Genomic DNA, 24,829 nt, shown 5'->3' with positions numbered 1-24,829 from the left:
GTGTGTGGGCTGAAACACTACATAGAGTTCGTTGGAAGTTTCTTTGGAGAAGAGTGCCTGCTAAATAAATGTAAAAGCCTGACCACACACAACAAGACTTACAACTATGAGGTTACCATTCCCAGTACAATTTTATTGAATGTTGACTATCATTTAAGTGTTCTAGGAACAGGTTCCAGTAACTTAGCAGGTAACTGATATCCACAAATTCTTCCAGTCACCCATGGCTCATTGTGTTTATATGATCTTGTGTCTGGGACCAGGACCACTCCGTACACATGATAAATATTAGATTTACTTTACTACCACATCACAGGACTCAAATGACTTTAGTCAGTTCAAACACCTACAAGGAGAATAGATTTTAAAGAGGATGTTGAGTATCTGTAAGGTTGCTGTTAAGTCCCAAGAGCTACCCTACTCTTCTTTTGATCAAGGGCCTTTGGCTGACATAAAAACTGAGCTATAAAATTATACAAAATGGAAAACTGTATGCAGTGCAAATACTGTTGTTTAAAAGCTCCCATACGGGGAAAAAGTTAATACTGACCAAAGCATATTACATTCAGTACCAGGGGTTCACTGGCTGTCTTTCACTATATGCAATTGCCCATGCAGCCTTATACGTTTTAATTTTTCCTAGCTAGTACAACATTGATATTAGTTTCCCGAACATATCTGACTTTAAGATCCATCCACCTTAGTATTTCAACGACCATTAAAAAAAAGAGTGTCACAACGAACGGTTGGCACGATCACAACAATTGGGTGGCGAATCATGCATTTATCGCTATTGAATGAACAAACTACCATGTTCAAGAGAAATCAAACAAGCGCTGCCAGAGATGAACCTGTGTTAGATATCGATCAGTCCGGCTTCTGAAAAGCGCAATCCATTTGCAACAAATCACGATACAGAACCTCACAGAGAAAAAAAAAAAAACTGTCATCATGTGCAGGTTAACGTAGCAAAACAATTTTCATTTCGACACTGAAGACGTCTGCCGCAGAGTCCGCCAGAGCATAGACAGCGCACATGTGGGCTCTGATTCCAAGGGGGATCGGATTACCTCCGCATGTAGCTGGTGGCCCTAACCATCCGGTGTATCTTTCATCCTCCTGCTATCTTTATTTACAATCCAGTTTTTCTTACTATTGAATTACCCCGCAGGATGCTTCAATGGGGCGTTGGACCCCTCCGCTGGCTGGCGTCTGCAGCCCCTATTCAGAGGGCGCCCTTGGTGGTCCTTCAGATACATCTTGCTCGGCTAACTGCGCTTTCTTCTGCGTTATTGTCGTGCCACCCTGGCGCCTGTGTGATTCTTCACCTCAAGACCTGTGAATTCCACCACGGTGGGCAGCTCAAGCCACACCACAACTGAAACCTGGGGCTTCAAGCTTCCACTGGGTATTCTCTGTGGCAGTAGGTAAGCCATAGGGTATATGTAAGCTTCTTGATATTTTGACTAAGACCAAAGTGTAGTACGAGAGATTTAAACTGAGGACAAAGTGGAACGTAACATGGGACTATATGTGGCATGACCGCACTGTTCTCGTGGGGAAATAGTGCTCCCCGGTAGGATTTTTCGTTCAGGAATTTGGGTAGCCTGCAGAGCCTAAGGTGCAGGATTTCGGGTGCCTTGTCTGCTGTCCCAGCAGGGTGACACAGAGCTTTTGTCCTTAGTGTTTTTTTTAGTCCAGACAGCTCAGTTTAAAATCTCTTGAAGATGTCAAAAGCTCCCTAGGAAGAAAATGGCAACCATGACAAAGACAGCAGCTTCCAGGATGCAGACCTTCAAGAATACCATCTGCTCCTGCTGGAGGAACTGGGACGCTGTCGATGGATTTACTGAGCAGATTCCTCGGACTCTTGGGACTTCTAGCAGAGGACACTGTCTGCATAAAGGGGAACGGGCCGTCATCCTTCTTTGACGCCATGCAGACAACTAACGAACATTACCAAAGGGTATTGGAGACATGTAGGGCGAGTGCGTTACATTCTAAGCTGTTCCTCTTCTCCGTTGAACTTTTGTGGTGGACTAATAAAGAAAGCACTGGATGTTGTGGCAACCCTCCTTGGGGGGGGGGGTTTGTTGACGTCTTCCCTGGACGCAAAGAAGAGAGGGACATTCTCGACATCTTGAACTGACACAGATGATTTTTAGTTCACCTGTGTCCTGACCTCCTGGGTACAAGACTATCCATTTTATCAAGGTCAGATTCCCTCCTGCCATTTGTATCAGCCAGGGATGCACAAGTAGAAACTGTAAGAATGTGAAATACCAGCAGTGCTTGGAGACCGGCCACCTGGCCAAAGACTTTGTAGGCCTTGTGTAGGAAACGTGTAAATGTGGAAAAACTTACTGCTTTGTCACACCCCCAAAAGTGACTTCCACAAAGTAGCCAGAAAATAAACTACAATTTCCTTCAGCACAAATAAAGAGCCTCACTGCTTGACCTACCCCCCGTAAAGATACGCATACCACGGATATATTTAGAAAGCTGTCAGGAAAGTCATTCCTTGCCATTAGTCTATGTGATCTCAACTGTGACGGCCCCAGGATGGACAACGCGGGCACGCCTCATTACAGCTGGGGAAAAACTGGCCAGGAAGCAAAGATTAGATGACAGTAGTTAATCGAGCATAGAGCGTACAGAGATGCACGCACAGAGGCAGATGTGGAAGAAGCATACATAATTAATGACAAAATCTGTATGCTCAGCTGACTCGAGAAGACTCGAGTTTTATAGCATGGCATAAAAAGAGACCGTGTACCAGAAACCAGTTGCTTTAGTGGAATTCACTTTTGTGAGCTAATGAAACTGGTGCCTTAAAATTTGATACATGAGCAACTTCTCTCACAGGTACACAAAAGCTTTGTATGGGCAAAAAAAAAAAAAAAGAAAAAGGGGGGGGGGGAAAACTGCTACTGCTTGAGCCTCTTTTCTCGTATATCATGAATCCATGATTATGCTGAAGTTGTGAATGATCTCTTGAAATTTGTTTTAAAAAAAAAAAGTGCGTTTTTATTAAACATTCAACAGGATATAACAGTTAAGAGTTTTTCTTCATGGTCAAAGTTAGATGATTTCTCACAAATCATATTTTATAACAGCTCAACCATGGCAGGTTTCAAACTCTGCAGGGAAAACAAAGAACTTTATTAGCTTGTGTTATGACACCCAGCACAAAGTGGGGCTCAGGGCAAAACAATGCTTAATTTACCCGACACCTTTCTCCAAAAGGAGCTTACAATGTTGAGTTACCTTCAATTAGTTACCCATTTGCACAGATGGGTAATTTTCACTGGAGCAATTTAAGGTAAATACCTTGCTCAAGGGTACTACAGCTAGAAGTGGGATTTGAACCTGTAACCCCTGGTGCCAAAGTCAGCAGCTCTAACCACCATATCGCCAGCTGTCCCATTCAGTTTAATCATGATTCAGAAGCAGTTTTTAAGAAATGTATTATATTTGTAAATCTGTATGCTATTAAGAGGAAAAAATTTACCTCTCAATGGCAAAACTCATGTACTGCGTAGTAGATTTACGTAATTTTCCCACAGTAAATTTTCCACAGAATGACACCTGTTGGCACAAAACCTGCAAACCATTTCTTTCTACACAACTAACACTGAACTGGGATTTGGTTTCCATCATGGAAAGACAAGCTTAAACAGCCAATTCCTTATAAGCCTGTTCTGACAAATACAGTAATTACCTCTTGCTGTGCATTACATTAACTGAATGCTTATTTGATTTGATGATAAACAAAATATGTAGAAAAAATACAAAGCAATTGTGGAAAATACATGGTTTGGTCTCTTTAGATGCTCCACTATCATAGGTTTTTGAGAGCCCTGAAGCCAAAAGACCTTCTGCAGAAGAGGGAAGCAATCCGTCTGTGAGGATGTCTCTTTCATTAATGAAAAAAAGCTCTGCTCTCTCTCAGAAGCCATTTGAGTTCAATTCCTTCCCGCTTATGAGTGGTCTTCCCACCATGTAAAACTTGAACCACTGAACAAATTTACACTTGCATTTATTAGTTTAGCAGATGCTGTTCTCCAAAGTGACATACAGTTCAAGAGTAACTAAATAGTCCAATACCTCCACACTGGTTTTTACCATATGCTGCATGAGAAGCTGCATATAAAATTGATAGGAGCATTTTTTTTTTTTTTTTCTTCAGAGAATATAGTGAATGGTTCTGGAGAAAACTGGAGATAAGAAGGATGGGTCTGAAAGAGATAAGTAATGTGAATTTTCTTGAACGCTGAGAGCGATTCTGCAGTTATGAGTGAGAGGGAGACCATTCACCACACTGAAGCCAGAACAGTCTTACTAGAAAACAATGCAATAATCAAAAAAGGTGACACTTGACTCGAGGACAATGCGTACAACTACAGGATGGGACAAGTTCCCTGTTGATGCACACAGTCTTTTTGTTCCCACCATGTCCCTCTACACACGGGCCCGTGGTGGGCTGAGACCCCCATCAGCCAAATGTGGACGGAGCAGGCTGGGTGCTGAGACCACTTATTCAAGCCCATCTCAGACTTGAGCAACACAATGCTTCAACTTCACCCAACCCCCAACGCACACACAAAAAGTCAAATCAGATGTACGATGGCTGCTCACAGCAGCATTAAATCTGTATCAGAAAATTATTTTATAAGGCAGACTGTTCTGGAGACAAAAGGGAAATTTACATTTGAGAGAAAGTGAAAGTGAGAGACAGCCAGCCTTCTTTCTCCCACCTAGCAGCAGCCTCAGGAAGCTCGCTAACCGGCTTCTTTCACCTCGGCTGGCCAAGAACAAAAGTGTCGTTCAGTCTCCAGCAGGTTTGAACGGCCCAATGGAGAGCAAGGCTATGGAGCCAGGCAAGAGAATGACAATGGGAGTCCAGTTACTTGCCTCCTTCGCCTTATTTAGCTCATGGAAGCAACCTAATTAAGACGTGAACCACGCACGGCCTGAGCTCCTTCACGGACGACCTCGCTTGGCTCATTTCTACGTTCCCTGTAGAGGCGGAGACTCAAAGAAAAGCAAAAAGTTCGGAAAAGAACAGCACTTCGGAATACACCAAAGCAGTATCACAATCAAATACTTACATACCCTCCTTTTAGAAAAGCAAAATAATTTGGCCCAGAATTGCTGCTGCATGCAATATCAGACTTCCAAAAGCACTTCAGAATGACCCAAGAGACTGACAGACGAAGACAGAGATTGACGCGATTATCTATAAAAATAAACTGCATTGATTCGACAGCACCTCAGAGGGTGTCTGATAGCAAAGTGACCTAGAATCCTATTTTAACGCTTTCAACATAAAAGGTGTTTGTGTATGAATCTTTGGACCCATGCTAACTTTCCAATACTATTTATGATGGTACACTCAACTTATGGGTTTTCAAAAACACCCGTAATTTCGTGTTTTTTTTTTTTTTTTTTTTAAATAATATTTTCTTCACCTATTTTCCATAATTTATTTATTGCAGTGACTGCCACTTGGTTTATGCAGCCAGCCTGTAGATGGTCGTACCGTGCAAACACAGTAAAAGGGACCACATTCATTCAACTCACCTCCAGTGTTGACAGCAGTTCATTTTCAGTGATGTTTAATTTTAATGTAGCTCGAAAAATGCTTTAAAAAAAAAAAGAATTTTCTATTATAGCTATATCTGAGACTTTCACAGCATACAATCCATAAATGATTCGACACGATTTATCATCGCACAGTTAGTGAATGCATCTCAGTGGTTAAGGTGACTTTGGATATACAGCATAAACAAATCCTATTATGAACAGACTGGTCACAACTGAGGGGCGTGGTGGCACGGCAGGTTCAGCCAGTGCCCGCTGTGTGGCGGGCTTAGAGTTCGAGCCCTGCTTGGGGTGCTTAGCGACAGACAGGCATCCCCCGTCCTGGGTGCGTCCCCTCTCCGTGTCGCCGAGTAAGGTTCCTGCTCGCCACGACCCCACTCGGGACAAGCAGCTGTTGATGATGGATGGTCACAACTGTATTCAAAAGATGGGGAGATACTGTACCTAAATTTAAAAACTTTCCATCTTAAACTGGGAAGAATCATTTAATGTGGATGTAGCACATTTACTCATATTTCCATTAAGACAACTGGTCCCTTTCCAGACGGTTTTAAATACACACCAGAATCCTTTCAGAGTAGAAATTAAAAAAAAATGTATACTGCTTTTGGAAAATTTTGCCTGTAACCTAGTTAGGTGTCTTGGTCCTTAAACATGGTACCACTTACAGGGTGGTGTCATAACTGCATTCAGTCCCATGCAGCTGGGGTAAGGGGTACCACCTGCTTACTTTCAGCTAAGAAAAGGCAGAACCCTCCAACAGAAGATCACCTCCCTCTGTCTACTCAGGAAAAGGACCAAAACTGCCCACTACCTGGAACTGCCCCAAGGAAGTAGAGCATGGTGAGGTTGTTTCTGATTCCTCTTCCATCGTTTCCTTGCTCCTTCCATGCATTCCTTCCTCCCTGTCTCTCTTGCGAGGGCATGCCTCCTCCTCTTCTCCTGTCATGGTTATCCTTTTCAGGTTTCTCAATAAACTGCGGTACGGGACATTTGATTGGACGGGAGGACCGAACCATAACAAAGCCATCATTCTGGAGAATGCTTTCAAATTCCTCAGAGGGTAAAGGGTTCTCCTCAGCTTTCTGCAGACACACGGCATCTGAACAAACAAATTTGGCCCTGTCTGTCTTGAAATAGTCAAAACATTCACTGTGACCAAAACAAACCATCATTTCATAGCCATTAATTTCAATCTCAAATGTTCCAGCTTGGACAATATATCTCATTGCAAAACATTTAAGGACAAAGGAGGACATGGATATGGAATATATATGGGTACAAATGAATCTTGTTTTTAGGTCATAGGTATTTTTACTCGCGGAAAAATGGGTAAGTGCTAACTGAATTATGATGATTGACTTGACGTATTTTAAAGTATACTAACGCTAAACCAGATTGATGGAGAAGCTGAAGAAAAAAAAACTTTTGCAGAATAAGCCGAGAAATTCTGGAACTGCCTTCCAAATGTAATTTTGAAGTTTTAGTTGCCTTACATTTCTGTCTCCCAGCTTTTTCCCTGATTTTTTCAGCTTTATACATTTTTTCCCCTCCATTGCTGGCCCTGAAAAAATTCATAAGCCCTAGGCGCTGTGCTGACACTGCCTGATGGGAAATCCGGCACTGAATTTACTGCCTTACTAAACTGACACCGACTTTCTTGGTTACATTAAATCAGCACATGGAAGACTGACCCCACCTGTACTCAAAATTACTGAGATATTAACATTTGTGAGGAATTCAAGTACCCTGATGATCTACCACACTTCCCAAAAAAAAAGAAAAAAAAAAAAATTACATTAACATCTTTTAAAAAACAGGTGTCTTCTGTACCACTCTCAGTTTGAGTGAGATGCCAGTCTTATTTTAACGAAGTGCTTTTTGTCGAGAGAAAACGACACGCTGCTTCAAACTCCACAACCAGTGATGCAGCACTGGCACCCTGTCAGAACGCGACGGGCTTCTTTGCAACAAGTTGAAGCCTGAAGACAGACGCCCTGCGACATCCTGACTGCACATTCATTCCTTAAAAATAAATTACATTATTACCCAGGTTACATGAGGTTAAGGTTACTGCGTACTTAAGCTATTACCCTTCCCAGGGTCTCACTGCAAGCACTCATTGAAGGCTGTTCTGCATAGGACATATTTCATTTCTTAATGACAGGAGAGGCCTGTTAAAGGTATAGCTCAAGTCTGGCTCAGTGAAGAAGCAGGTTGTGCCTTCAGAAAGCCCAGCCTCTGGGGCTGAACGCTGCAGAGAAAGGCAGATTGTACTGGAGTGAATGCGTGCGCTTGTCTTGCACCTCTCAATGGAAAATCACAGGGAAATACGGTCTGGCCTTGACTTGACTTCAGCAGAGCAATAAATCACCAAGAGGCCCACAGAGGCGAGCGTCTTGAAATTCTGACCCCCGCCCGTGGCTGCCGCCCCACGTTCTCCCGGCACCGCACCTAACGGGGCCCCACGGAAAGTAATTAACACCAACAGAGGCACTAATGGGGGTGCTGGCTGCACCTTCCCTCGGCCTGCGTCTGTCTAATGACCACGGCTTCAGCAGACTACCCTACTCGAGCCCACCCAACCCCACGTGCTAGAGCCCAAGAAAGATGCCTTGACAACATTTTGACACCACCACAGCCAACACCACGTTGTCACCTAGTGGGATGCTCTCCACGTCAGGAATTAACCATTAGAGCGCTTAGGTTAAAGGTCAACTTACTAGTTAGACATTAAAATGACAGGTCACTTCCACAGGAAACGAGTTGGCCGCTTGAGGGTGTCACAAACAGCAGAGTTGCTGAATTTCTGAACCAGCTGTTACTAAATACAGGAGCAGACACAGATATCCTCTTGAGACCCAGCAATTCATTTTTGTCCACTCTGGTGGACATATGTTAAGTGCATCTCTGAAACTGCATATGCTACCAGGCTGAGTCCTAATGCACCTTACAGAGGAGATTCAATGAGTTTAAATGGTAATTTAAAATGTTTGGGGAGTGGGGTTTGGGTGACTTTCTGCAAGTTTGTCAAAAAACCTTTTTCCTTTGTCTTTGAAGATGTAACACTCATCTACCGATTCAGTGACAACGATGTCCCAGGGCTGGAGTGTATTTGCGCAGGTTTGCAGGTGGAATTGGAGGTACCATGTCCTGCACACTGGGTAAAAAATAAAAGCAGCACAGGTATCCAAATAAACCCCAGACCTTCACAAATGAAGGACACAGAAGTTCACGCGGAAGTATTATCACACCAAAAGTGTCTCCTTTCATTTCCGTAACACAATCTCAGCTCCCCCAATTTGCCTAACAAAGGGCTCCACAGGGTGCTGCTCCCATGGTTGCCTGGACACACCGTGACGCAAAAAATGACAGATAGAGACTCAACAGAACAAGTACGGATATTAAAACATACGATCTAGGGATGCTGAGCAAGACCAATTTATGTTCACAACATCAAACAGCGGCCTGGGAGAAGATGCTAAGCATGAAAGAACAAAATTCGCTCCTATTGTCGCCGTTAAAGAACAAAAATACAACTACCGTCTACAGAGTAAACCTATAAACACCTGTTGATTTTTTTTTCCCTTTTCTTAAAAGGAATTGGGTTGTTAGAGACTTGGTTGCAGGCAGTGGCCAAGAGGAAGTAGTAGCAGTCATGGGATCAGGTACCAGTTGATGTACAGTTGCGTTCTCAGAGTTACTCTAATGAAAACATCCGTTTAAAGAAATAAAACGAAAATCGGTCTGCAATGTATGCCACAGCAGACAAGATCTGCCCACATAATGGTTGTTATTCTTCAGGTCCTAAGTAGCTTATGATCAAATACATTTCCACTGGCAGCCAAAGAGGTACATGGCGTGGTGCTGCCTATACGGTGACGCTGCCCCCTGCGGACACGCAAGGGTGAGCTGACCCGTTGCTGTGGCGACGGGAGTGCGCGGCGACCCCAGCAGAAGAAGGCCATTCCGTGAGAAGTGCAAGCTGTGTGAGCGAGGATCCTCTGCTGGGGGAAGTGGGGGGCACTCAGGAGGGAGGAAATGACCAGGACAAACAAAGCAGAGCAATCATGGACAGTGGACAGGGATGCATCACAGCTGGAAAACTAACTGTGTTGGGGGGGGGGATGATGGTAAAACATTGTTTCTGCTGAAAACCATGTAAGTAAAGTTATATCACATTAATTAAATCCAACTGCATCTCTCGCAAGTGGATATTACTGCACAGGAGATACTACTGTCATTTATTTATGTATTATTATTTATTATCATTCATTTATTGATTCATTTAGCTGACACTTTTTTTCCAAAGCAACCTATAATGTTAGGCTTGTACACTTAGCTACTAGTAGTAATTTACCCATTCATAGAGCTCACTAACTTTTTTTATTCAATGAAATGATCATGGGTACCACAACATGAGCGAAGAATCAAATCTGGAATCTTCTAGTGCAAGGTGACACCTCCAACCACTACACCACGTGCTGTTGTATTCATTTTTTATTCTGAAGTTCTAATACCAAAATACTAACACCACAAGTGTCTTTTTTAATCATGTGAAACACAACAAGGTTCCATCTGAGTAACAGTGAATTTTATACTTGGTAGGAAACCAATGAGAAATAAGTTGTACCTTTTACGCATGTACTTGGTGCACAGAATCCCAAAAATCAAGGTTATTTTCCAGTTCTCTATCATATGAGGAAGTTTTCAACCATAATAATTTGTGATCAAATCAAATTAAATACTTACAATAAAGAAAAAAGACATCCTGCAAATTTTGAATTTTTCAACAAATTTAAGCTTTTCATACTGTATATATGAGAAACTTATATATATTATAGTGGAGAAAACAACCAAATTGAGTTTCTTCTATACGCCCACTTAGAAATACCACAACTGGCACCAGGATGAGCGACTGACAACCTATGATAAGTTCTCTTATTTCCACCCGTGGGATTTAAACCTGTCACCTTCTGTTTCGGCAGGCCATTGCCATGAGCACTTCCGCCCCGCTTGGGATGAGTCTTGTGCAGTAGCCGAGCTTTTGCTTCCTGCGCGGGTGATAATCCACGTCGGATACGGTGCTCGTGAGCAGAGCCCTTTCAGCTGTTCCACGTCTCGTTAGATATCTGCGACCCTTGACCTTACGAAGCCGTGCCAAAAGCGCCCCCTCCCCGTCCTTTCCATTCCGCTGTCGCTGCCCGAACTACCGCTGCTCTCTGCCAGCTGGACACAAATCACCCACTCAAGTATTTTAAGGGCTTGAACTGGATGTGTCGCATAGTTAGAAGTTTAAAAAGGTGTCATGAACAAGCATGTGGCTTAACCACGTGTGGAATGGGAGCGCAAGTGATTTCCTGAGGGCGATCCGCAAGTAGCGCTACTGGAGGAATACTCTTACGAACAGCGTGCGTTAAACAGAGTTAAACTTTGTTAAAAGGGAGACCATCCTTCGATCCGTTAACAACAACAACAACAACAACTGTCTGTCCGGCGCCGGGCCGCGGCGATCCAGAGTCTATCCTGGAAGCACGGGCCACGAGGCAGGGTACGCCCTGGATGGGGACACCAGTCCACTGCAGTGATACACAGCCATTCACTCATACATACACACCCTAGCAGGAGTTTAAAGTGATCAATTCTCCAGAAACACATCTTGTGTCTGTGGGAAGAAAGCGGAGGAAATCCAATGGAAAACGGGGGGGAACACACACTGAGCAAGGTTCAAGTAACAGGATACCGACAACAGAAATAATAATAACAACCGATAATTATAAGGTGGTTTAACGAGGGATTCCCTGCTCACATGCTGTCCACCAGCAAATGGCATAACCGCAGTACAGGGGATGGAGTTCCGTCGCTCCGGGTTTGGAGGCTGTCAGGATAATTGAGCGCGCTTTGTTTTGATTGGCCGTGGGAAACAACAGGAAATGGAGCTATATTCGTCTTTGGGCTCAGGTCTTCGCAGCTGCCAGGTTTCTGAAGCACATTTCTGAAGTCTCCAAACCCCAGAGGCAACGGAAGCTCAGTGCAAATATTTCATCGCACGCGCCGTCTTTTCTCGAAGGGTCACTTTGCAGGGAGAGAAGCAGGTCAATGTTGGAGAAACAAGGGGGGGGGGGGGGGGGGGGGGGGGGGGCGGGATTTTTTACAACCACACCAAGACAGATGACCAAAGCAGCAAATATTTACTGAAATCTCAGCAGCTCTGTATTAATGTGCATTTCTGTCAATAAGCAGGACATGAGGCCTCATTCTCGCCACTCTCGCTTACCACAGTAAAGAACCGCGGTAAAAGCAGTACAGGGTTCGACACCTTCTGCAGGACCATGGCTCATGATTAACCATGTGCAAAGAAGCAAAAACAGTGAAAAATGTAGATTCTTTATGTTAATTTTGTGAAGGCCAGGCACACTAACTCAAACTTTTCAAGTTATTATCTGACACTTTTCTCCAAAAGTGACTTAAAATGTTAGCTTTGTGTAATATACTCCTCGCATCTATTTAACTGGGTAATGTTCCAACTTTGAAAGGGAAATACTGAAATAACATTTTTTTTTGATTCAGCTGCAGCACTCCATGCTGATGACATAGCGGTTAGAGTTTCTGCCTTTACATTCGGAAGGTTGTCGGTTCAAATCTCACCTACTGCAGTAGTACCCTTCAGCAACGTACACCAACATCGCCCAGTTGTATAAACAGGTAAATAGCTGCAGGCAGCGTAACATCATAAGATGCTTCGGAGGAAAACCTTAACTTAATGAACGAATTGAGCAACTATGAAGCGAACTGGACAAAAAATGTCTTATTCAAACTGAATTTATTCGGACCTCACAAAGTACCGAAATTTTGAGCCTTTTAAAGAGAGCTGAAAACACAAATTTACTCCCAGTTTTTGTAAATGAGACACTGTGACAAGCTGTCTCCAAACAGGTGTCATTTCAAAATCCTTGAGTAATGGACATTTGGTTGGTATCTGAAAATATGATTTTATTTTCCATAATAAAATTTTAATTGAGATTCTTAAATAGCACAGTAGTATTAAATGTTAGACTTGAGAGACGTGTCCATGGGAACCGAAAAGCAAACCACAGGTGTGGAGAGGCACCAAAACCCGCGCGCGAACACACACACACACACACACACACACACACACACACACACACACACACACGCGCAAGGGCCTTGTGTAAACGACAGGTCCAGCCCACGGCCCGACCAACATTTTGAAGTTAGCGTAAGAAGTTGCCGGGAGTGGTCGCAACCCTCTTCCGGCATAACTTGGGCACGCCACTCCTCCATGGAAAAAAAAACTCATACTGGAATTCAAAAGTACACAGAACATGGCAGAATCATACCTACCAGGAAATGTGTCAATGACTTGCCACTTTAACACAAGAGAGAAAACAAAAAAAAAAAAAAAACAAAAAAAATTCTCATTAAACTGCAAACCTGCTTGCCCTAGTCTGGCATGCCATGTATTATGCATGTCTGTTAGAATACCATAGGTATACAAATGGTGTTTTTGTGGCACACTGATAATTTTCACCCCCCACCAGGCCTGCAGTGGCGCCTTGAGCGCAGACTGTAGGAGTCACGGCCGTGGATCATTAACCCACACGTTGCGCAACGCAAAGGCTTTTAACCATGAAATTGCCACTGCGGCCACTTGCTAATCATTAATGTGGGCAGTCGGCAAACGTTCGAGGATGGCAGTTCAAATTCGGCTCAGTCTGCGTGGAGCCCGCATGTTCTCCCCACGTTCGCGTGCGATTCCCCCGGGTGCTGATTTGCTCCCATAGTTCTTCATGTACATATATGTGCGTCAGGGCCCTGGATTTTTCACACCCTATGCATCCGTAACCCTGAACTGGACAAGCAGCTGATGACAGCAGAATAATAAGAAAAATAATAACCTCTTACTCTCTTGAGCAGTACCAAGCGCTGTGGACGACTGCACTATTGTCATACGCTTGTTTGGATGTGACATTTATTTAGTCCAGTGTGATTCCAGTCTCTTCCATCACTTACTTTATTACATGGGTGCAGCTGTAGCCTCATGCAATTTCTTATGGGATTAAAAGCCCTTATATACAGACACGCGTCGCCTGTCGACGGGGTTGCGTTGTTGGACGATTTCGTCGTTGTGCGAACATCATAGTGTACTTATACAAGCCTAGATGGTATAGCCTCGATGCAGTCAAGAAAGACGATAAACAAGATTTATGACGCTGCTGTCGGCATAACACAACATAGTGTTTTACAGGAAACTTTTTTTTTTTTAAGTGGAAAGAGTACACTGTTAAATAATGAAAAAAGTACAGTATAGTAAATACATAAACAGGGAACAGATGTTAATTATCATTATCACTGTATATAATTGTATGTGCTATACTTTTATATGACTGGCAGTGCAGCAGGTTTGTTTGCAGCAGTACGAATGCGTGAATAACACCTTGCACTACAACGTTGCTAGTCGATATTATTTTGGAACTGAAAAATTCTTACGGGACCACCATCATATATGCGGTCAGTCGTTAAGCGAAACGCCGTTAAACAGCACATGACTGTATCTATCTATCCATGAGACTAAGTCAAAAAGTATTTGCAATACTATTTTTTTTTCTCTTTTTAAAGTTAAAACATTACTGTATTGCGGATACTTTTTGACTTAACCTACCTGATGATGAGGGTGATAATGATAATAATCACTGCTCTGGTCACTGTCAGGGCATGGCCTGGATGCTTCCGTAGGGCTGCAGGCAGACAGCAGGACGCTCATACGTGATTGACTAAGTACACAAAAAACAATGTGATTTTAGCCACATGCCTGTCGGCAGAACGCAATCGTTTAAAGGGGGCCTCGGCAAGCGGCCGTTCTACCGTGGGTTCTACCGTGGGTTCCACGTGCACCGACACAGAGTTTTTGACCCTTCGTCAGGGACCGCGACAGGACCAAAACATGCGCAGCAGTCAGCTCTGATAGCAGCAGAGAAAGTCATGCCCAAACTTGCAATAATCCATCCAAAATTTGTCCTCCAGAAAGACACATGGCACAGGATGAATTTTTTTCCATTTATAGAAACCCATGATGGGGCCAATACTGGTGGCAATGTATTTTCCCCTCCTTGTAGGACTTATCACAATTTAGTAGGGTAATAAAAATATTTTTGGATGGCTGAAGATATTGGGCAAGATATGACGCTATAACAGCTGAAAGCACTTTATATTAAACAGCTCGGAATGGCAAGCCACTGTGGAGAAATGTTTCAAATAAGAATAAAGTTTTTTTTTTTTTGTCTACAAGATGTGCGGCGACAGACATTTCACCACAATAGCCCGATAAAGCGAGACATGTCATCAGTCCAACTCCAGAAATTCAAGCTGTACCAGTTTACTGAGAACTAACAGGATATTTATCATTATTAGATATTAGCGTGAAGTTTCCTTGTTGGCGTTTCTGTAGTTGGCAAGGTTTTCAGCAACATTTACCTAGCTCACGTCTTCGTCCAAGATGACTTACAGTGTTCCATAAGTAAATTTACGCAGATTTGCTCATTTACAGAACAGGATTTTTGTACTTTATTAATGCAGGGCTGATAGTGGGATCTGAACCAACAGCCTTGCGACGGGAACAACTACTACTGGATATGCTTCCTGCTGTGCCGTACTTCATCTCACAACATTTGCATTTGAGAACAACTACAGAAAGCAGGTTCACATTCGTCTGTTGTGCCATGGGAGAACACATATACCGCACTTTTACTCCATCAGAGCAGAGTGTGTGACTGACCCACAGTTGACAAAGTGGAACTTTTGAAGCAGTTCATTTGTACGTAAAGGCAATTAAGGTTCCTTCAAACCACTGGGGTTGGAGGCGCTTGACCCAGCCGGTACCTCGGCCACCTGAGGCACCTTCGAACCCCAGCGCGTCCATGAAGGTGTACATCAAAAGCAAGAGGTACTGCATCACATCCCTCTCCCTCATACACACAGAGGCTGTATTTCACAGTCATCACTGTGCACTGTATGTTTGTCACAGGTACACCGTCTGTGTACAGGAGTAAAAGTAGGGCTGGGTCAGGTATTGATTGGATATTGATGAAGGAGGGGTGCAGGAGCTCCAGATGGAGAGGGACCTCCTCATCAGTCATCGCTCCCCTGACCCCAGCGCTGACCTCAGGTGTGGAGAGCTCAAGGAGGAGGGATGTGCGTGGGTGCTCACACACAACACATACCGCTGACGCTGTACGGTCCACGGAACTGTGGAAATTGTGGGCTTCTTCCCTTCGGGAAGCCTACACACAAGCTCACCTTTCACACACACTTCTGATAAGAAGTTCAGTAAAAATCAGTCTGTGTGCGTGTAATGTTGGAGAGAAAACAGCAGTGCGTGTATTAGGAAAAAGGCAGAGTGTGTGTGCGTGTGTGGGATTGCGTGGCCGATCCATTTAATTTATAATCACGAAGTCCTTCACTGCAACTGGTTGTAGAAAAAGTAGTTCACATAAATTAACACTCACTCACTCACTCGGTGATGTAAATGATTCACTGTGACAGTAAACACACGCGTCTCTGCGTGCGTGCGTGTGTCGTGGGCGGTATCAGCTCGCTCGTACTCACAGGTAGTAAGTGAACGCGCTGAGTCCGGTCGGGACGGCGCCCAGTCCCCTGCCAGAGCAGTCCGCGCCCCCGTCGCCATCGCAGCGGCACGGGGCCGCGCAGCGCGCCGCAGCGGTTCGCCCTTGCGCGGCGGCGCGAGCACAAAGCAGCAGGCAGCCCGAGAGCACGAGCCAAGCGGCGAGCGAACGCATGTCAAAAAAATGGACCGCAAACAGAGGCAAAACTCTCCTTGTTAATGATTTTTTTTTTTTTTTTAAATTAATGTAATCTTGAGGTCACGCGGGCAGCTCCAGGTAGTCGGTCACGCACGGTATGAACAACGCGAACATTTCCACGAAGCGGCGCGCGCACACATTCAGTCATCGATGATCGATGCAGCGCCGTCTCTCCTGGCGTCGGTCGGGGGGACGTGGGAAACGCGCCCGCGTGCTTGGGTCCCGCGCGGACCGCTCACGGCCGGCGCGCGCAGGGAGTCCCGCGGTAAACAGGCGGACACCTTCGGGCTTCTTTCTTTTTCTTGCGCGTTCGGCGTCCCATGAAAACGAGGGGGAAACGAGCGTGAGCTTGTCGCGCGTCCCCGGGGATTCCACTGCGCGCGCGGTGTAAACACAGTCGAGTCAGCCTTTCGCGTATCGCCTCCCGTTGAGTCGTTCGCCTGTGAGCCGCGCGGCTCCGCACGCTTCCTCCTGCCCTTCGTCCGACCTGCTACACACACGCACTCTGACTCTCTCCACACAACCACATCGCATATTAATGAGCCAGTGACGTCAGAGCGCCGCACACTCCACCGCAACACTGGAGCTGCTTGCGCGGCCAATACAACGACAACAGTAATAGTAGTAATAAAAAAGACAAGTTAAAGCAGCAGCAGCTGGTAGTGTTGAGAGCAGCTGCCTTAAACCCAAAGGTCGCCGGTTCAAATCCTACCTCCAGCCGTAGCGAGGTACTTACGTACGGACGCTGAAACTGCCCCGCTGAAATATTTTTTTTTATTACCCAGCTCAGCTGTATTTTGGACAAAAGCATCATCTTAATACAGTACATAAATGTAAATGGAGGGAAGAGGAGTTGCGCAAGATGTGGAATGTAGGGCGAAGCGTCTGACTATGGGGAAGAGCTAGTTTTGGGATTACACTGAACTCTTTAAAGAAATTACATTTCAATCAGATTCAGATTGCCACGGCTGCCGACCGGGTCACGTGTCCTTTTTCTTTTCTACACTTTAGTCGGACCTCCGCTCATTGTTCAGGCAGCGGATTTTGTCCTCACTTTGCTCCGGACTTCAGAATTATTACCGTCTATCTTAACTACGTCATCAGTCGGTGCTCAAAATCTTACACATTCACAACAAAATATGTGTTATTTTCGAACACTTTTAATGGTTGTTACAACATTCTTTTGTCGGATGATGTGTGCTTAATTCCAGAACCTTTCTTTTCTAAAGGCCCACATTTGACAAAAGTGTCCGAAACTATTGCTCTAACATGATTTCTTATTCTAACTCGGCAAGTGTTTTCTTTTCAGATTTAACCAGTTAACCACTCAATGTCTACACACCACCCATTGAGTCATTTGCCTCTAAAGTAAATTGCATTACCATGAAGGCCTGACTGGAGGAACACAATTATTAATATCCTTAATCTATCTGGCACCCTCGTCCAAGGCAGCTTACAATGTGAGAAAATCAACTTTGAAGCGATGTACGCATTTATACTGCAGAGTATTCTTGGTGCGTTATTTCAGGGCGAGTACCTTGACTGAGGGTTCGACATCAGGAGGTGGAATTCAATATCGCAACATTGTCCTTGCTTTGGGGAAGGAAGAAGCGGAACCGCAGCAACGAAACTGATTACCGTCCAACCCTGCAGTGCTTTATGGCTTTCAAGGCCTATCTTGATGTAGCCTGATGGAAGCAATGAAATGCCGGTTAATGTGTGTTATCTACTTTGCAAATGTGAAATAATGTGCATGTTCCTGCTCGACCTGCTCAATGCACCCGAAGCAGATGTAATGAGAATGATAAAAAAAAATATATATAAAGTAACTGAAAAATTTTGTTATAATGGTAAACCTGTTATTCCTGCATCACTTAAGTTTTTAATTACCTCAGGTAACTGTATCAGCTTAAAAGTGCCTTTGAACTTTTGATTTCTGAGTATTTTTGATCAATTATGAATGTTTATATAATGATAAATTATTTATTAATGCATAGGGGGGCGCGGTGGTGCAGTGGGTTGGACCATAGTCCTGCTCTCCGGTGGGTCTGGGGTTCGAGTCCCGCTTGGGGTGCCTTGCGACGGACTGGTGTCCCGTCCTGGGTGTGTCCCCTCCCCCTCCGGCCTTACGCCCTGTGTTACTGGGTAGGCTCTGGTTCCCTGTGACCCCGTATGGGACAAGGGGTTCAGAAAGTGTGTGTGTGTGTGTGTGTGTGTGTGTGTGTGTGTATTTATTAATGCAGAACTTGCCTTCTCTCTGTTTAACCCCTTTTTCTAGATTTTAATCGGGAATCAGCCGGACACTTTAAGTGTAAGAACCATAGAATGTATTTTGGCCAAAGTAGAAGTCCAGTTAATTGAGAAATATGAACCATTAATATACCGTGCATAAAGTAGTGTCCTCATGCTCTTTTTCATTTGTTATGTACGACTTATCATTTTCAAATGACCATTTCACCCTGTTTTTAATTCATGATACATGATACAATATGATGAAAAATAAAAGCTGAATTTTTGTTTGCATTAGGAAAATATATGAAATTTTGTTTATTGTACTATTTATATTTTAACACTTCTAATATGTAATAAATGACACCGGAAAAATGTTCATTGTTTTGATTTCTAGATGTTTTTTTTCAGACCCCATTAGTAAAATAAACCCAAATATTTTGGAAAATGCAGTGTGCCTAAACAAGTAAGAAACAAAAAATAAAATGTTATTTTAATGATGGGTTCTGAGTGTGGAAATGTTCATCTGTGCAATGGAGTTATATATAGGGTATTAATTGGACTATAATTTAACTGACGATAACACTACATAGAGTTTAAATGATAACACTACATAGAGTTCATTGGAAGTCACACTGGAGAAGAGCGTCTGCTAAATAAATAAATGGAAAAGTAATTCTGCTTGTGCAATGATTTACACAGAATTCACAAAGTTACAAATAAAAACTTAAGTATGACACTAACAACTTCTTGCAAACGTCCAAATAACGAATGAGAGTCTGATTTTAGATAAGGGATTTTTATGCAAATAATATTTGCATAACCAGCTTGTGTAATGCTGGGCAAAAACATTGTGCTTCATGTTTTGACAGATTGACAGGAAACAGTGGTGCTGAACATATTTACATGGAAACGATACTTATCAGCACATAAATAGACAGTGGCAATTGAAATGAGTTTATTAAAACAGAGTTAAAGTGAACAAGGCCTAAATACTGCAACTGGGCCATGATTTAGAGAAGACTGTCTATGGCCCCTTTCCACGATACATTTCTGGAATAGCGAATGCGGCTCAAAGTACTTATGGTATGAATTTAAATAAATATGTTGAATAAATAAGTTTTCGCACAGCTTTCACATGGGAAGATGTGCACGTGTGCTCTACCAGGGCTTATTTATGATACCCACTTTTCATATGCTTGCAGGAATACAATTTCATGTCTCACCCCAGTTTTTACGTGTGTTTATGAACCGTAAAGCATATTTATTATGTTAAACACATAATACAAGTAGACATTTATAACAGACATTAATAGGACTGGAACAATGACAGAACATAGTAAAAGCATGTATAGTACCGCCAATTTTGTTTTTTCAGATCTTGGCATGCTCATTATCTGGATTTTTCATAGTGGAACTTTGAAACTTTTTCAAAACTGAATTTGAAGGAATATTTCATGAATTTTTCAAATTGAGTACATAAATATAAATATATCCCGAAACAAACTTAAGCACATTCATGTCAAATCCTGCAAAATATTGCATAGCCCAAGATACTATAAAACAACAAATTAAAGGATGCTGTCATATAGACTTCACAAAAACGTTATGTGAACATATGAATTTCTTAATATATGACATATTTATGAACAGCATTAGGATCTTGTGGCAGAGAATATGTTTTTTTGTAACTTGTAAGTTAAATATTAGTATAATTGAAAACAGGACTGTATCAAGGTTTTTTTTTTCATTTCGGTTTGTAATATTCTTATTGTATTTCTCAAAATAGAATCTTGTAGTGCTTTTCTTGTTCACCACTCGTCTGAAAAGTATTATCTTGGAGTGACTGGAGTGACAATGTTTCTAAAACAGGAGACACATTGCCATCTAATGGAGAATTTGTGAGCTTGAAACTAACATACAGTCTTGTTTTTACATTTTTTTTTTTTAAATTTACCATTTTTAAAGGTACCATTCAGACAGTTCAAATTGCGTTAACTGAATATTGAAAAATATGGACCAATTATATTAATTTACTATCAATTATGGTGTTTATTCTAGCTGTGCTATTTGAGTAATTTCTCGAGCGTGTACTTATGTCATTGTGGATGTGACCCTGACTATGATCAATAAAATATGTAAAATATAATTTAGATGTTTTGACAAACATATGTTGTTCAATCAAATAGACAGCACATATAAATGGCAGGATCTTGCAATTATTTTGCAGTTTTAGCAAAGATACAAATGGAAGTATATGCAGTTATTTGCATGCATTGTATTCATTTAACTAACAGAAGAACTATCTCAGTCATCTGTCAACAGGTTATCCAACTGTAGCCTTAGAAACATAAATATATTAAACATATGGTTATTGGAGGGGGTGCCGTGGCGCAGTGGGTTGGACTGGGTCCTGCTCTCCGGTGGGTCTGGGGTTCGAATCCCGCTTGGGGTGCCCTGTGATGGACTGGCATCCCATCCTGGGTGTGTCCCCTCCCCCTCCAGCCTTACGCCCTGAGTTGCTGGGTTAGGCTCCGGTTCCCCGCGACCCCGTATGGGACAAGCGGCTCTGAAAGTGTGTGTGTGTGTGTGTGTGTGTGTGTGTGTGTGTGTGTGTGTGTGTGTGTGTGTGTGTGTGGGGGGGGCTATTGGTTCATGGACATTGCACATCTTGAATGACAACTGGCACCTTCAGTTCAACAGACGCTCTGCAATGCCTGCGCATGTTGCTCCACGCAGCTCATCTCGACTGTTGTCTGCCTTTTATTCTTGAGTGTTGACCTTTCACTGCCTCTCAGATGGTCTTCAGCCTTGGACATTTAGCAAGTCTCCTGGAAAGACACTCTCAGTGTTTGTATGAGGTGCTATGACAAATAATTGTCATTCCAGGATTATTCCAGTTGACTGAATCATCTTGTTAAGCCAGTTATCCTTGTTATGAGGTTGAAGCTACTGTAGCGAACAAGGATTTGGGCTACGATGAGACATGGAACAACACATGGAATATGTCAATAATGGACGTTTACTGAAACACCGACATACAGCAATGAGTATGAGCGACAGATTTATACAAGTTGAAGAGAAACCAGTGTATTTTTTCCCCAAACCTTACTAAATGCCATAAAAGTAAAAAACTACATACTTCAACAAGTCCACATCATACTTCCATTAAAATTTTTCTTGTAGAAATGATAAAGATTATTCACTAACCTGCACATAAATTTGCCTTTTCAAATACAGAGTGTGAAAAACACACACACACACCCGCACACATACACTTTCTGACCTGCTTGTCCCATATGGGGTCGCGGGGAGCCGGAGCCTAACCCAGCAACTCAGGGCGTAAGACTGGAGGGGGAGGGGACACACCCAGGACAGGACGCCAGTCCGTCGCAAGGCACCCCAAGCAGGACTAGAACCCCAGACCCACCAGAGAGCAGGACCCGGTCCAACCCACTACGCCACTGCACCCCCCTTTGTGTAAAAAAAACACACACACACACACACACACACACACACACACACACACACACACACACACACACACACACACACACACACACACACACTTTCTAACCTGCTCGTCCCATACGGGATTGCAGGGAACTGGAGCCTAACCCAGCAACACAGGGCGAGAGGCTGGAGGGGGAGGGGACACACCCAGGACAGGACGCCAGTCCATCGCAAAGCACCCCAAGTAGGACTCGAACCCCAGACCCACTGGAGAGCAGGACTCGGTCCAATCCAGTGTGCCACTGCGCCCCCCTTCGCGTGAAAAACATCAGAGGTTAAAAAAAAATTATAAATAGCCCAATTAGGAATGAAACTAGGAACTTCTTCTAAAAATCTTTATTTTAAAAGTGTTTTAAGAAAATCAGTAAAAAAATTAAAAAAAAAACAACGTAAGAAAAGTACCGAAGACATCTTAAAACTCAACGCTCCAATGTTACTGTCATCTTCAATTATATTAAAACACACAAACATTGATACAACATCATAACACACATTTAAAACGTTCTTGAATATAAAATACTACTAAAACATTAAAATCAGCAATGAAACAGTTTTTCCAAACAAAAATCCCCCTGAGAAAATCCCCCAAAAATGCGGCTGGGAGAACCCAGCTGCCAGGTGGGACTCTTGCCCAGACCCCGATGAATTGAACCTAAGGGGGACCCCAATTGGGGCAGATCAATAACGAATAAACCTGAATCATCGGCAACCAGCTAGGGAGGAGGATGGATTTTCCCGGTCCTTTTGAGGGGTACCCATCAAAACTGGCTCCCTAGTGCTGTACTGGTGACTGACCCAACCTACCTCTTCTTTCTTCTTGTCACTCTCGAGAAGCCCTGTGCACTGTCTGTGTCTCCGAGAGTACTCAACTTTTCCTCAGCCAGGGACCCCACAAAAGTGCCCAGAGGTCCCGGCCACACTAACCTCAGACAACTGCGATCTTAGCGCAGGCCCCGCTCTGCTCCACAGTGCCGTCGACTGAAAGCAGATCCTCTACCATTTTCCATTGACATTGCACCAGCTCGCACCTCTCCTGCATAGGATGGCTTGAGTAGCGTGCAGCTGCTGGAAAGATGATCCTCTCCCCTGCACCGGGTACAGCGGCGACGGCCTACACAGTCTTTGGCCAGGTGGCCAATCTCCAAGTACCGCTAGGACTTCATGTTTTTACAGCTTCTGTTGATGTGTCCCTGGCTGAGACACAAATGGCAGGAGAGAGACTCACCCTGAAAATATAGGTAGTCTTTTGCTTTGCCTGTGATAAAGTATGCCGGCGGGTGGCTGAACCCATCCGCCCCCATAAGGTCAGGATGCAAACAAACTAAAACACATCAGCACCCGTTCCAAATGCCACAACGTCCACTGACACAAATGGGTCGAAGACGTGGACAGTTACTACTCTTATGTCAGTCCTCCGCAAAGTTTCAGTGGAGTAGGGGAGCAGCTTAGTATGGTAAGCACTAACCCTACACGTCTCCAAAACCCTTCAATAGTGTTTGTTGGTTGTCAGTGTGATGTTGAAGGACGATGGCCAAGTCCCCTGGAAGCAGACAATTTCCTCAACTGGAAGTCCCAAGAGTCCAAAGATGATCTACGTTGTTCCAGTTCCTCCAGCGGAAACAGATGGTGTTCTTCTGGCTCTGGATTCTGCAAGCTGCCACCCTCGCCACAGATGATGTCCTGTGGTCCCCTCTAGGTGCTGCTGACATCTTCAGGAACAAATCTACCGTGGGCTATCTGGAGTTAAAAACCACTAAAACTAACACTATTCCTTTTTCAACAGTGAGCTGTTCAAAAGCAAAGAAATGAAAGCGGCGGAGTCATTTTGTTGAAATAACAAAAAAAAGACAAAAGGAAGAGACAAGAATATATCGTAACAGGCCACACTACTGATAGGTGCCCCATAGAGGCAGGAAAAGAGTAGGACTGTACATTTCTTTAAATATCAGGAGTGATCGTAAAATAGCTGTGCAACCGCAGATGGGTCTGTGGTATATGAGAATGGGGCGATCACCTGTTTGTTGAGAAACTGGCTGGAGGACCAAATCCTTAAGAAAAGGCAGTCCTTTGACATTTGAACATTTTTTTTTCCTGTACTTGCCTGTGTTGCTTGCTGTGTGTTGTTGATGCGATTAACATTTGTTATGGACAGTTTCTGTGAGTTGTTCTTTACCCAAATCTACGCTCTCCACAACATGAAAGCATTTTTTATAAATTTCACTAATTTCACTGTAACCTATGACCGATTCTAAGATGTACTTTAATTATATGAACATTATAATTTGCCCAGATGTTTTGCGACCAAGTAAAGGTGTGTTCCTCCACTGCTTCAAATGTTTTGGGTGACCAGGGAGGAGATATTTTCCACATTTGCAAACTGCACATTTTTCACTTAAATGAAAACAACATCAATCACAGTGATGATCAGGCACAACATTTACCAAGATCCTATTCAGCAATGGCAGGTTGTTCAAGGAAATGAGAGTAGAACAGTTGGTGCAGCTTGAAAAAAAAAAGAGTGGTGCTGGTAAAAATAAGAAAACAAAGGCTTGATTATCTATTACAGCGGTTATCAAGACCCACATTTTTCTGTTTGAAATTAGTTTGATGAAGCACTCTTTGTATTTTCTCTGAGATGTACG

General features: G+C 43.4%; 1 protein-coding gene across 2 annotated transcripts in view; it reads right to left on the bottom strand.

Annotated features, from left to right (window-relative positions):
• Window positions 1-16,970, bottom strand: part of LOC108940035 (leucine-rich repeat-containing G-protein coupled receptor 4-like) — a 49,104-nt gene extending 32,134 nt beyond the window's left edge. For both annotated transcript variants that reach the window (XM_018761824.2, XM_029246461.1), the window contains exon 1: window positions 16,231-16,970. In XM_018761824.2, coding sequence (XP_018617340.2) covers window positions 16,231-16,421 — 191 coding nt within the window. In that variant the 5' untranslated portion in view covers window positions 16,422-16,970. The remainder of the gene's footprint in view (window positions 1-16,230) is intronic.
• Window positions 16,971-24,829: the final 7,859 nt, after the last annotated feature.

The sequence above is a fragment of the Scleropages formosus genome, chromosome 2 (genome assembly GCF_900964775.1).
Source record: "Scleropages formosus chromosome 2, fSclFor1.1, whole genome shotgun sequence".
In the NCBI taxonomy this organism is placed as follows: domain Eukaryota; kingdom Metazoa; phylum Chordata; class Actinopteri; order Osteoglossiformes; family Osteoglossidae; genus Scleropages; species Scleropages formosus.
The sequence above is the reverse complement of the archived record's forward strand: the minus strand, read 5'-3'. Positions and strand labels throughout refer to the sequence as shown.